Source organism: Chiloscyllium punctatum, chromosome 5 (assembly GCF_047496795.1).
Source record: "Chiloscyllium punctatum isolate Juve2018m chromosome 5, sChiPun1.3, whole genome shotgun sequence".
Classification (NCBI taxonomy): Eukaryota; Metazoa; Chordata; class Chondrichthyes; order Orectolobiformes; family Hemiscylliidae; genus Chiloscyllium; species Chiloscyllium punctatum.
In genome coordinates, this window is record NC_092743.1 from 123265307 (window position 1) to 123280661 (window position 15355).

General features: G+C 38.6%; 1 protein-coding gene across 1 annotated transcript in view; it reads left to right on the forward strand.

Moving 5' to 3' along the window:
• The window catches only part of csmd3b (CUB and Sushi multiple domains 3b), a 1933688-nt gene that overhangs the window by 1710763 nt on the left and 207570 nt on the right, over window positions 1–15355 (forward strand). The window contains exons 33-34 of the mRNA XM_072571243.1: window positions 1564–1659; window positions 5352–5555. Coding sequence (XP_072427344.1) covers window positions 1564–1659; window positions 5352–5555 — 300 coding nt within the window. The remainder of the gene's footprint in view (window positions 1–1563; window positions 1660–5351; window positions 5556–15355) is intronic.

Genomic DNA, 15355 nt, shown 5'->3' on the forward strand with positions numbered 1-15355 from the left:
GCTCCTGTTAGGTTACTGTGTTATCTTGTATTCCTTTAATGCACAATTTTCCTGGAATATGCATATCTGTATGTACTGAATGAAAAATTCTCCTCAAAGCACCAATTCTGCTGGACTACTTGGAGATTTAGAGGTGCATGTTGATTCAGCTATTAAGCGTGAATAATCTAAGTTAAAATAACATGTAGTTATCAAGATAAAATGACAACAACCAGTTTGTGTTGGTTGCATTAGTAATCATTAAAAGGGTTAGATTGCAAAAAGACATTGGACAGGATTATGAAATCTGAGTTTATATTTCAAACATATTTCGCCCAAATTAATTAGAAGAAAGTGGGTTAAATGCTTAAAATCAGTTCTGGACGTTTTATTCAATGGACAGAAGAGAATAACTTGAATATCAGATTCTGGGTGTTTGACCACAAGCTGTTTGCTGATCAGGTAGTGAAGGAAAAATATAATAAGATGCAATAAAGGACAGAGCATAGAATCTTTTTTAGCATATATCTGGAGTGCTACCAAAACACAGCATTGTATGGCAGCAGCCAATGTAATCCCAGTGTGTCAGCAACACAGCCTCTTACATATTAGAATCTTTCTGTCTAATGTCAGGGAACTTTGAACTGTTTGTGTTAGGTTGTTCTGCGAATAAGAATAAATGCATTTGATAAAATGATGAATAATTTGCCTGTGAATTTATAGGTTCACAGCAAGATTGAATGTTTGCTTTGACTGTAGCATTCATTAACGGTTATTTTTAGGAGTTCAGCTCAATATTGGAGATTCAAGGCAGTATTCTGAGAAAATTAGTTCCCCAAATGACCTGGTCAACATGCCTCATTCAAACAAGAATCATGATAAAGTTAATTGGTTATTGATCTAAATTTGTGGAATCTTGCTTCATGCACATTAGTTGCCTCATTATCTTACGTACAAGTGAATTCATGTCAAAGTCAGCTGCTTTCTATAAAATGCTTTGGAATGCAATAAAGTACTGCATCAATGTAGGAATGTTAGTAGGGGAAGTTACAATGGGTGTCAATTGCTGCCAACTCACTTCAATGTGAGTAAAGTGGTTTTGGAACATTCAGCACCACAAGCATTCAGGATGGTAGCTATTCACTAACTAATGCTAACAGGGAAATATGTTTCTTGCCAATGATAAGAAATTTACATTCAGAAACAGAGTGAAATGCAGTAGAGAAAACTGTTGTCTCACTTTTGCACCTGTATTTGACTCTTTCTGTGTAGAATTTCAGTTCAGGTCCAGTATTAGTGTAATATTCTGAGAACACAAATTTATTGTTAATCACAGCAAGTTGCTGGTAGAATTAATGACATGAAAGACAATAAGATTGTTGAACTTTTTTTATACTGTTAAAATGAGCTATTTGTTTTCCACTGTTTCTGAATGTAGTGCTGAAACGTAAATATTAGTTACAATATTTACATAAACATTTGTTCCAAGCATTTTGATTACCAAATGTTTATTTTTGAAATGCATTAAATGTGCTGAATTATATTTCATTCATTTAGTAATTCATTCAATCTATTTTGTTTTAGGAGAGTCCCTCCCTTTAAGTTCAGGTAACCAAATCACAATCAAGTTTATCACAGTTGGCCCAATAACTGCCAAAGGATTTCATTTTGTTTATCAAGGTAGGTTCATGAATTACAGAAATGGGTGTTTTAAATAAAATGCAAAAGAAAATCGGAGATTAAATTTTCAATTATCATCTGATAGCAAGCTATTATGAAAAGTCTTGTTTGGAATGGAGTCCAGATCTTCTACCAGACAAAATTAAAATGGATGTGAGGAAAAATTTCTTCATAGTAAATGAAACCAACACCTGGTACAGATTTCCAGAAAGAATACAAGTAAGGTAAAGTCACCATAGTGTTATCAGATCACTGACCACTCTCTCTTTAGAGACAAACCACTGGTAGTGGTTTAACCTGAGAGACACCATGCCTCAGGTGAAGGGAGAGGTCAAGGAGAATCCTTTATGATAACCTCAGCTGGTATGGAAATAGTTCAGAGGATAGAGACATTTCTCTGCAGTCACAAGTGACAGTCAGGAATGCTGCCTGGTGCCCTTGGGACTTCTGAGCTAGAGAGGAACTTACACTGTTTGGTGGAGAATCCTGTTTTCATGTTCATGTAGGTACCAGCAATATATGTAGGACTGGGAGAGAGCAGAACTCTGCTTAGAGAGTTTGAGCATTCTCCTGGATCTTCTTGATCACAAGTCACTGAAATCTAGTACACAGATGGAGCAAGAAATTAGGAAGGCTAATGGTATGTTGGTCTTTACTATGAGCGGATTTGTGCGCAGGAGTAAAGTCTTGCTGAATTTTTGATAGCTTTGGTAAGACCATATCTGGAATACTGTGCATTGTTTTTCAAAGAGTATATTTACCGTAGAGGGAGCAAAATAAAAGTTAGTTGGACTGATCCCTGTGATGGTGACATTTCTCTGAGAAGAGATTGAGGAGGCTGAAGCTGTATTCTCTAGGTTTCAGAAGAATGAGCTGTGATCTCATTCAAACATATAATCATCTTATGGGACTTCACAATGTAGATGGGCGGCACGGTGGCACAGTGGTTAGCACTGCTGCCTCACAGCGCCTGAGACCCGGGTTCATTTCCCGCCTCAGGCGACTGACTGTGTGGAGTTTGCACGTTCTCCCCGTGTCTGCGTGGGTTTCCTCCGGGTGCTCCGGTTTCCTCCCACAGTCCAAAGATGTGCAGGCCAGGTGAATTGGCCATGCTAAATTGCCCATAGCGTTAGGTAAGGGGTAAATGTAGATGTAGGGGTATGGGTGGGTTACGCTTCGGCGGGGCGGTGTGGACTTGTTGGGCCGAAGGGCCTGTTTCCACACTGTAAGTAATCTTAAAAAAAAAAAAAAAAAAAATCTAATCTAGATGTCTGATGATGTTTAGGATCAGGGGATACAGTCTCGCAATAAGGGGTAGGCCATTTGGAACTTCGACTAGGAAGAATTTTTGTAGTCAAAAGGTGGTGGGTTTTTGGAAGTCTGTACCCAGAAAACAATGGAGACTCAGTCATTGAGTGTGATTAGCCATAATCGAATGGCAGAACAGATCTGATAGGCTGGATCGTCTAATTCTGCTCCTTTATTGTATGGTCTACATTCAATATGTATGAATCCATTCAAATAATTTCTAAATATGAAATAAGGGCAGAGTGTGAGAAAAGTACATTGAGACATTGAGATCACCCAAATGTTGGAGCAGACCTGAATGGTTCTAAGGACTAATCCTGCTGCTATTTCCTGTGCTTCTGTAATGGCATATTGGTATCAGCATGCATCACTGGGCCACTCCCTTCACCCACACGATATTCTGCATCCTGAAAGAAATGTGTGAAAGAAATACTTGTGTGTCCCCTTGTTATGAACCAGACCAAACAGCACAAAATGCATTAAAAAGATAGCCTGGACCACAACTGTTTCTGATCTTAAAAGGCAAGTCTAAGGCATTGTATTTTGGATGTAATTTGATTGGTCAAACTACCAGGTGAAGCAAATCACACTGAATTCTTACACTCCAGTTAAAATACAGACAAAATAAGAGTAAGCAATTGACTTAACTGTAACTCTACCAAAATACTTAATAAGATAATATCTCTGAACTATCATTGATTCGCTGTTTTAAGATAGTAGCATCCCATAACCACACTAATTGCAAAGGCAAATTCAGTAAAATAGATTGTCTCATATGCAATATTTCTCTAACCCAGGAGGATAGAACATCAAGAGAAAACTCTGAGAAAGAGAGAGAGAGAGAGAGAGAGCGAGAGAGAGAGAGAGAACACAAGCATTTTGCTATAGCAGGGAGAGATGTAAAACAGCTTTCAAACCCCAAGTTTGAAAGGTTAAACTAAAATCCTGCTTCGATGGAAGATTGACTTCACCCATTCATGCTGCTTCTATTGTTGTAACTCTTAAAAAAAACTCCAGGCCTCACAAACTGTTTACTTTATTGGCTTAAAACATATCACTCGGCATCTCTCTTCATTAAAAAAAACAGGAAAAAGTCCAACTCTTAAATCTAGCATATCGCCTGATAATGGGATTTCTTACAACAATTGCATTTCTATGCTTTGTTGTTCACCTATACAGTCCTTTGCCAATAGTCTAAGGTGGACTCCTTGAAGGTATCATCATTGCAAGCAATTTGAGTGTCTACTGTGTATCTATTTGAGAATGGAATACTCTTTAAAGACTCCTTTAGTAATTACCTTTTTCTAATCTTTTGAATGACAATCCACCTGAACTTTGGGATGATCACCTCCTGGAATTTATAATTCAGGAAACTCTCATCCTCCTTCCTGTTCCATATTGATGTTGTCCACCCATCAAGCTCAGACAGCTGAGCATGAGCTGGAGCAGTTGGAAATACTTTGTGGACACATGTTTCCCAAGGCACAGGAGTATCCAGAGGTTTCCACAGGATGCAGGACTTGCAAGAAACAGGCCTCTGATCTCATCCGTGATATTAAAGAAATTTTTTGTCCTACCCTTAATCCAGTTAGCAAGCTGTTTAATCTATTCATTTCAATTAATTACTCTGGACCTGCTATGTGCTCATATTCTTTCTGTTCACTTAATAGTGTACTAATCCCAATCTCTTATTTGAAATGAATATTCTAACTTAAAAAGAAATAAAGAAAAATATTCATTGAATAATTACTTGCTTTCTTTCCGTAGACTCAACAAATTGATGTTTTTTAAAAAAAAACACAGTTTACCAGACTGGCTTGCAGTCTCTTTCCCAGGCCCTAATCCTTAACAGCTCGATGTGCTCTCACTGTCTGTCTGTCTGTGTCTGTCTCTCTCTGTCTCACAAGTCCCAATCCCAAAGAACTTTATCTGCTCTCACTGTCTCTTGCCCAGCCCCTGCACCTTTATGAATTTATCCAGTCTCACTGTCTCCCAGCAATCCTTTATCACTCTCTCTTTTTTGATAAAAACATTTTAAATAATTAGCAAAATAGATGCATTATTATTTTGTTTTGCTGTTCTTTTGTGCAATAATTGCGCAAAATTTTGTGCAGTATTCTGTAATTTTTCACCACATCTGTAGTTATTTTGTGGAATGGTGGAATTCATATATCTCAACTGATCTATGAGAAAATTGCATTTGTTAACTTTGATTTAACGTAATGAATTAAATGTCCCATAGATCTTGTAGCTGCTAAGCTGCATGTCTGAATTACAGAACAGTGTGTGCATATTTTAAAACTTTAAAGCTATCTTTAAGTTCCAAATGTTTCTTTTTAAATAAGAACACTGACTATATAATTATTATTTTGAAATCTATTTAGCTGTGCCAAGGACCAGTGCAACCCAGTGCAGCTCTGTACCTGAGCCAAGATTTGGAAAAAGAATTGGGAATGATTTTGCAGTTGGCTCTGTGGTTCAATTTGAATGCCATCCAGGCTATATTCTCTCTGGTTCACCAGAGATTAGATGCACATCAGTACCAAATGCTTTAGCCCAGTGGAACGATTCTCTGCCCACGTGCATTGGTAAGTAATGAAAATAAAAATATTTTGAATGAGCAGGCTGCACAGAAAATGAGCAGAATTTTTTGCATATTTTTCAATTACACAACTGATCCAAATGATTGCAGATAATTAAACATTTGCTTAATTGAGGTTAATCAAATTACTTAATGACAATGTTCTTTCCCTCATTTATTGTTATGCATGAGCTGATAAATGTGCCCAAGTTTGTAACAGAAATAATTTATGTTTTTGAAAATGAGAACAAAGACAATGCTAAGCTGGAAAGACAAATTAGGAAGACCACCAAATGGGAGGTAAGTGTGATAAGTTTTGAAGAAGGCCTTAAAGCCGATGGCAGATATAAGGGAGGAGAATAAATTAGATAAGAAATTCCAGAGACTGGAATCTGAGACAGTGAACTCATGGTGAATTGGAAGAAGGCTGAATGAACTAGAGACTGGTTTTAAGCAATGAAGAAATTGGGAAATGGGAGGAAGGAATATTTGTATATCTGAAGGATCACATATAAATGGAACTAATGCAATAAACTAAGCATGGATAATAATTTTAATTTTGAGGAGCAAAGGTCAGGGGAAAAGTGGGATTGACGCAGCTAGAGACAAAATTTTGTAGAGGGTGGAAAGCCAATTCAGAATGCTTTGGAGTGGTTGACATTGAACAATACAGTTTGGATTTTGAACATGTGGATTTCAGAATCAGATGCCTGTGTTTGGGAACCACTGGGATGAGAAGGAGATGCAATTTGCTCCTTAATTTGGTTTTAAAGAATGCAATTAAGTTCATCACCAAACACAGTTTCAAGCTGTTTCCAGGGAATGGATGGAGCCCAACTCTATTTATGATTTTCTCCTTTTTAGCCTCCCTGTATGCCACAATATTATCCAACAGGTATGAGATTTTTGCTCCCTGTATGGATGAGGAAAAGGGAAGTGGATAAGATGAGCCAGCTGACCACGGCAACATGGTGCAGAAGGCCACTCAAGAGGGGGGAGCAAAAAGACAAGTAGTTGTTATAGGGGATTCTATAATTAGGGGGACAGATAGTATCCTTTGTGAGCTGGATCAGGAGTCTCGCATGGTATGTTGCCTACCCAGTGCAGAACATCTCCAAATGGCTTGAAAGGATATTGGAGTGGGAGGGAAAGGATCCAGTTGTTGTGGCCATGTTGGCACAAACAACATAGGCAAGGCTGGGAAAGAGGATCTGTTTGGGGAGTATCAAGCACTAGGAAGTAAATTGAAGAACAAGTCCTCGAGTGTCATAGTCTCTGGATTACTGCCTGAGTCATGTGCTAGTTGGCATTGGGATAAGAAAATTAAGAAAGAAAACATGTGGCTAAGGGATTGGTGTGGGAATGAGGGATTCCATTTCATGGGACATTGGCATCAGTTTTGGAACCAGGGCGATCTGTACCGATGGGACGGTTTCCACCTGAACCGATCTGGATCCAGTGTTCTGGCGAAAAGGATAAATAGGGTGATCACTAGGACTTTAAACTTGTGAGTCGATGGGGAGGGGAAAGGAAAGCAAGAGGGAGCGTGGAGTCAAATTGAAAGATAAGCAGCAGGTTAGCGTGTGTGTGGGGTTTAGATTCAAGGAAGACTAGGAATGATGCAAAAAGGAAGGATAACTTAGGTAGAGGTGATGGAAATCATGAGGATAAGAAAATTAGCATTAAAGTACTTTAGCATTCAAAACAAAGCAGATGAATTAACAGCACAAATCATCGGAAATGATTATGATTTGGTCGGCATAGCAGAGATGTGGTTGCAGGGGGTTCAGGACTGCCAGTTAAACGTCCAAGGATTTACAACTCATCCAAAAGACAGGGAGGTGGGCAGAGGGGGCAGTATTGTCCTGTTGGTTAAGAATGAAATTAAATCTATGGCATTAAATGATATAGGGTCAGATGATGTAGAGTCTGTGTGGGTGGAGCTGAGGAACCACAAAGGCAAAAAACCATAATGGGAGTTATGTATAGACCTCTCAGCAGTGGTCAGGACCAGGGGCGCAAGATGTACCAGGAAATAGATAGGGCATGTCTGAAATGTAAGGTCACGGTGATCATGGGAGACTTCAATACGCAGGTGGACTGGGTGAATAATGTTGCCGGTGGATTCAAGAAAAAGGAATTCATGGAATGCTTACAGGATGGCTTTTTGGAACAGCTTGTGATGGAGCCCACAAGGGAGCAGGCTATTCTGGACTTAGTGCTATGTAATGAACCAGTCTTTAGAAAATATATTAAAGTCAGGAAATACTTAGGAGGCAGCGATCACAATATGGTAGAGTTCAGTCTGCAATTCGAAAGAGACAAGGGAAAATCGAATGTAATGGTTTTACAGTTAAATGAATGTAATTACAGGGGCATGAGAGAGAAACTGATGAAAATTGACTCGTGGGGTAGACAGTAGAGCAACAATGGCAGGAGTTTCTGGGTGTTATTCAGGGTATAGTACAGAGGTACATCTCAAAGAAAAGAAAGATTACCTGGGGTGGGGGTGGAGGTGGATTTAGGCAACATGATGAAAGAACTCAGGAAATGCATCACGAAAAAAGAGAGAGCCTGTAAAGTGGCCAAAGCACGGGGAAATCAGAAGATTGGGAAGACCACAAAAGCAAACAGAGGATAACAAAGAGAGAAATAAGGAAGGAGGGCATCAAATATGAAGGTAAGCTAGCCAGTAATATTAGAGATAATGGTAAAGGTTTCTTTCAATACATAAGAAACTAACAAGAGACAAAAGTAGAGATTGGGCCACTCCAAATTGATGCAAGAAGGCTAGTGATGGGAGATAAGGAAATCGCTGAAGAACTTAATGAATACTTCGTGTCAGTCTTCACAGTGGAATACCTGAGTAATATCCCAACAATTAAGGAAAGTCAAGTGGCAGTGATGAGTATGTTGGCCATTACAAAGGAGAAAGTACTTGATAAGCTCATAAGTCTAAAACACTGATAAATCTCCTGGTTCCGATGGGCTACATCCTAGGGTTCTGAGGGATGTGGCTGAAGAAATAGCGGAGGCATTGGTTGTAATCTTTCAAAACTCACTGGAGTCAGGGAAAATCCCAGATTATTGGAAAAGCGCTGTTGTAACCCCCTTGTTCAAGAAAGGATCAAGACAAAAGATGGAAAATTATAGGCAAATTAGCCTAACCTCAGTTGTAGGTAAAATTCTAGAATTCATCATTAAGGATGAGATTTCTAAATTTTTGGGAGTGCAGGGTCGAATTAGGACAAGTCAGCATGGAATTAGTAAGGGGATGTCGTGCCTGACAAACCTTTTAGAATTTTAGAATTCTTTGAAGAGGTAACAGATAGGTTAGACCAGGGAAACCCAGTGGATGTTATCTACCTAGACTTCCAAAAGACCTTTGATAAGGTGTCTTTGGGAGGCTGCTGAGTAAGGTGAAGGACCATGATGTTTGAGGTGAGCTACTGGCATGGATTGAGGATTGGCTGTCTGACAGAAGGCAGAGAGTTAGGATAAAAGGTTCGTTTTTGGAATGGCAGCTGCTGGCAAGTGGTCCACAGGGTTCAGTGTTGGGGCCCCATATATTCACTTTATATTTGAAGAGACTGGGTGCATTCTGGCAAAGTTCACGATGATGCAAAGTTAGGTGTACAGGAAGGTAGTTCTGAGGAGATGGGGAGGCTACAGAAAGGTTTAGACAGTTTAGGAGAATAGTCTAAGAAATGGTTGATGAAATTCAATGTGAGTGAACACAGGCATGGACTATTTTATAAACGGTGAGAAAATTCATAAAGCCAAAGTACAAAGGGATCTGGGAGTGCTCGTACAGGATTCTCTAAAGGTTGATTTGCAGGTTGAGGAAGAAAGCAAATGTAATGTTGCCATTTATTTCAAGAAGGTTGGAATGTAAAAGCAGTGAGGTGCTACTAAGACTTTATAAATCTCTGGTTAGGCCCCATTTAGAATGCTGTGTCCAGTTTTGGGTCCCACAGCTCAGGAAAGACATACTGGCACTGGAGCGTGTCCAGCGGAGATTCACATGGATGATCCCTGGAATGGTAGGCCTAACATATGATGAACGGCTGAGAATCCTGGGATTGTATTCATCAGAGTTCAGAAAGTTGAGGGGAGATCTAATAGAAACTTACAAGACAATGCATGGCTTAGAAAGGGTGGACGCTGAGAATTTGTTTCCATCGGGCGGGGATACTAGGACCTGTGGGCACAGCCTTAGAATTAGAGGGGGTCAATTTAGAATGGAAATGAGGAGACATTTCTTCAGCCAGAGAGTGGTGGGCCTGTGGAATTCACTGCCACAGAACGCAGTGGAGGCTGGGACATTAAATGTCTTTAAGGCAGAGATTGATAAGTTCTTAATCTTGCATGGAATTAAGGGCTATGGGGAGAGTGCAGGTAAGTGGCATTGAACTGCCCAACAACCATGATTGAATAGCGGAGTTGACTCGATGGGCAGAATGGCCTTGCTTCCACTCCTATTTCTTAAGGTCTTCTTATGGTCTAATATTGAAGCAGCCTTTAAAAGTCACAGATTGTATCATACATCACTGCAGTCAGTTATTCTGATCATTTTCCTTGACTTACCCAATGTCTTTAACATGGCAGACAACGCTCACCTAATCCAATGTTCTGCAGTTGGATAGATTGCCCCCACCTGGTTTCATTTTCACCAATTCAGTCATAGCCAAAGAATCTGCTGGAATGGATTCTCAACACATTTCCACACTGTGGTCACCCAAAGATCTATGCTGTATCACTTTCTGTCATGAAACATGGAGTTGCAGGAAAGCTAGGCATGACTTTGAGAGACAACAATATATTTCAGTGCTTTGGATAGGAAAATAAGATTGGAGACTAGGCAGTAATTTGAGCAAAGGGTAAGAGAGTGGCAATGGCCAGAGTTTTCACTAAGGTGCACAGCTATGTGGCATTCGAGAAACTTCCCTTGCAGGCTGCACAGAAGCTGATAATGATATCATTCCAAAGTATGAGACCTTTGAATTCAATTTCAATCAGTTACAACATAGGCTGCTCCTTTTAACTCTCCTTAATGTCAACTAGATGCAAGGTGGTGTTCTAATTCCTTTTGAATTTTGTAGCATCATCCTACAATGAGAACCAACATGGGTCCAAGTCTTTGGTGAATTTATTTTGGGAACTTTCCTCATGGCTCCTATAGCAGTAGATTCTTTTTGAATCTACCATTTCTCTTTTCCCCTGACAATGAAATCTGCAATGTATCAGAACTGGCTACCATCGGACTTATCAGTGGTGGTTTAGGTAGAATTCCCTGCTAAGTTCAGCAATGTCTGAAAGAGCCACAACAACATAATGGAAGTAGGTGTAGAACAGAATGTGCTTCTAGAAAGTTCTTTCTGAGTTAGCGGAATCAAAGGAAAGTCCAGGACCTATCCAAAATCTCAGCAATCTTTCTCAACACCCACACATCTTGGAACTGCAATCACATTGGATAATTTCCATTTTGCAGTTTCTTGCTTGAAGGTGTTAAATGATGAAGTCTGTGCTTCATTTTTTGTTAACTCTTAACATATTCTTCAGATTTTCATTTGACTGTTACACCTGTGCAGTTTGCCACACAGACCTATTATGCACAGTTGTCATATGAGCACCACCATGAGAATATATATTGAATTACTTAAGTGGGCAACTTGCATTTTATTTAACTTTATTCATTGTTGGCATTGAAAAATAATATTAAAAGAACATACAATAAGATTTTCTCTTTAATAAATGGAATTGAATGAAATTTTATTTGTTTTGAACAACTTGTCGCTGTCCCTATTCTTCAACTATGTAAATCTTATTAATTCATTTCAATGTTGCTTCTTCACAGGTGAGCTTCTTTATAGTGTGAAAGGTTTCTGCTTTGTAAATCTCTAAATACGTTTTGCTTTTACTAAGTCATTAATGCAATTTTTAAAATCTAGTTCTAATTTTCTTTTCCATTTTGCTGTGTCTTACTTTGAACAAATATATGTTAAGGCAGTTTGAACCAGCTGGTTATGTTCAACAACAATTTATATTTCAATGGTTCCTTTATCATCACAAAACATACAAATATAATTTTCAAATATAGCACAAAGCCACACAAGATATGAGATAAGATAACCAAAAGTTTTGTCACAAAGATAGGTTAGGGACGGATTTGCAGGATATACCACGATCAGTCTGGGTATAGAGGAACGTAGATTTTATGCATTTGTGTTTCCAAATGGCTTTCGATATTTACTACATAAAATGTTACCATGTATGCTAGTTAAGATCTTATGATGTCAGGGCAATGCAGCAGCATAGATAGATGATACACTAATTGGAAATAGATTGAGAATATATGGATTGTTTTTAGGATGGCATAGTCTCACTTGTAAGGTGTCATGGGATCAGTTTTCAGGCCACAATTACTTATCATCTATGTTAATGACTATGATAAAGAGTGTCTGTGTTCAGGTCATATTTGATAATAACAGTACCAAGAGATGCAAAAGCAAGGCAGAGGAGAAAATATTGCCTTCAAACTAAGAGAAGATAGGGGATAGGTTACTTGAGTAAGCAAAGAATTGACAGATGGCATGCAATAAGGGAAAATGTAAAATTATCCTTCTTTAATAAGAATAATAAAAAATCAAAATATGCATTACTGGCCTCCTACTTTAGGGAGGGATATAATGGCATTGAAGGCATTTCAAAGAAGGTTCACAAGGTTGATTCCTAGAATGAAGGGTCTCCTTGTAATGAAAGGTTGAGCGAGTCCTGTTTGTATGGATTTAATTTGCCCTGCAGCAGCTGGAGACCTGAGAGTCATCAGTATCTGCTTCAGCAGATTAGGAAACCACTATTGTAAAGATTCTTCTACCTAAAGATATGATATGTCCAACAGATCTACTCAGTCGAATGGCCACTTGTATTATCTAGTTTCATAACAGGGGCTAAGATGCAAAAATTCTTCTCTGCATTGATATAATGGTAATAATTTTGTGATTCCTTTGACCATTTGGCCCACCTTCCATTCAGGTTTATCCTACGTCTAGGTTCCTGTATTTCTTTTTATTATTCACTTATTCATTGGTATCATTGGCTGGACCAGCATTTGTTGTCCATAATTGCCAATTGAACTGACGAGCTTGCGAAGGCTATTTTAGAGGGTAGTTTACGAGTCAACCACATTGCTGTCGGGTAAGGACAAAAGATTTTCTTCCTTAAAAATATGGATTTTAACAATAATTTTGAGATGGTCACCATTAGGCTAGCTTTTAATAACAGATTTTCATTGACAATACCACTCTGCTACTGCCTGCCCTCATGCATGTGACATTCAAGCTCACTTCCATTAAAGAAAACTTGATTTACTTGATTATTAACTCCATGGAGAGGGTTTATACTTTTCAGATTCTGCATGAAACAAAGCACAATAAGTGACTGATTACTCTGACTTTGCTGGAGAAGGATCATAAACAACTATAAATGCAGTTTGAAATGATTTGCACAAAGAATCCACAATTGTTATATGAGAAATTTAATTGAAATATTTCAAGATTTTCAACAGGAGAGAGTTTTGTAGCAAGAAAGCAAGATTGGATAGCCTCCTAAATAGCCAGGTGGAAATTGTTGTGGTTTCATGTTTGCAGAGCACAAATTTTCCAATCTCTCACCAATATTCGGAAAATAAACATAGGTTCTGTTTATTTGAAGAAGTATTATGGGATCACTAAGTAGACAGATGCACAAGAAAGCCTCAGGAGCTATTGTTTCAGGAAAGCACAGCTGTAACTCCTCGCACTACATGATGCAAGCCAGACTGCTGGTCACATGTTCTACATCCTGTACATTTGCCCATTTTCTGTCTTAAAGTGATATTACAAAATCTCATTTTTTCCCCCCAATATCACATTTCATACATTAAGTGTCAAAATATGTGCATGTTAGGGTACAAGCATTATTCAGGCCTCTGTTTAAGTGTTTAGGAATTGAATAATTTAAGAGTTTAAGAGTCCACGTAATATCCAAATGTTTTAGAAATCCTCCAGAATCTCATGGTGGTATGAATTTATTGAGATCTAAATTTAACACTTGGGAGCTACTGACTGATAGTTTGTGTGGGTATATTGTGTGTTATTGGAGAGCTAACTGTTTTCACGATGCTCTGGCAGAACTTCATTCTTTGAGTTCATATTTGGTTGTATGTTAGACACTATCGGAGTGCTGAGTGTACCATTCTCTCCCATTAGATTCTGGTTCCTTAACTTTGCTCTGTTTTGTGTTGTGGCATTGTAAGAGCTAAGCTTAATGAATGCTGTAGGTGTTTGTTTGGGTGACTAGGTTCCCTGGATAGGCTATGTGAACTGAATCTTTTGAACTATGCACTGACTTGACATTCCACACCTGCATGTTCATCATGTACAATCTTCATTATCTTTTGGTTTTTTGAGAAGTTTGGCCTGTATTTTTAAGAATTTAGATCAGTATTGTAATTTATGCTTCGCACATGATTATTGTTGATGATGGTAAACTCTTATCTTGAACTGTTGCAGTTCAGGGTGGAAGGTAAAATCACCATAATCCTGTTAGGCCGTAGGGTTACTTTCTCAAGTGTGTGTGTGAGAGAGAGAGGGAAAGGTAACTGACGGTGATATTACCTGTGAGGTACCATGCCTCAAATGAGGGAAGGGTTCGAGAAGGACAGTCCTTCATGGTAAACTCAGCTAGTCTGCCTGAATTTCATGATTAATAGCTTAATGATGGGAATCTGTTCTCTAAACAACACTCTGATTTGAGTGGCAAAGGCATGACAGAGTTTATACCCTATTTAGCACAAATGTCAGTGAAAGATCTTGTAAATATACTGTGGCCCATTCTTTTCATATATACTGAGCAGACTGTACATTGCACTCATTGTGGCTGGTATAGGTGCACTTGAGGTCTGCTTGAAGTGATTATTTGAAACTTGGAAAAGTTGCCGTTGACAAGGATAAAATAATCACTGTGGAAAGTGAAGAGATGCATTGTAATATTGGCCTAAGATTACAATGAAGTCTTGTAAGGATGTCAAGTTATTTGTGTTGAAATGGTTAGTGACTTTCATTTCTGGTCACGATATTGAGTTCCATATATGGCAGTAAGCCTGCTACTGTTGGTCCGTTCATGTGGAATAATTGTGGTGTCCATACTAAATGCCTTCTTCACTATCCTATCTACCTGCAAATCCACTTTCAAAGAGCTGCTTGTTCATTGGCAAATTCTCTCTTGAATTGATATCACAACAGAAAGAGTAAACCACATCAAAATAATCAACATGTGGACCAGGAGTTTAACAAGCCATAGGTGATGGACTTTGAGGCAGGTAGGCAGTTAAAATGCCAACAAACCATATCTGGCACAGTCTCGCTACTGGGGTCTCTTCCCAGTGTGACATCTTGGTTTCCAACAGACCAGAGCTAGGGAACCCATTTAACTGATTTGTGGGCGATGCCAATCACTCACTAATGAGTACAATTGTCCATCTCAGAAATTCAGTGTCACTTGTCATGGGTTCAGTTAGTCTTATTTGGCTGATATCGGGAAACTAGACCATGACAGGAAAATGTAGAGAGTACAAATCCAAGGGTAAACCAACAAATAAGACAAGAAATTATAAAAAGATTGAAAGGATAAATCTGAAGACACTTAATTAAACATATTCATTTTTATTCAGTTCATCCAGTTCATCTGTTTTGTTTCAAATGTCCTCTAGCATTTGAAATGAAATAGATGAACTGAATGAAAATGAATATGTTTGATATGGTAACA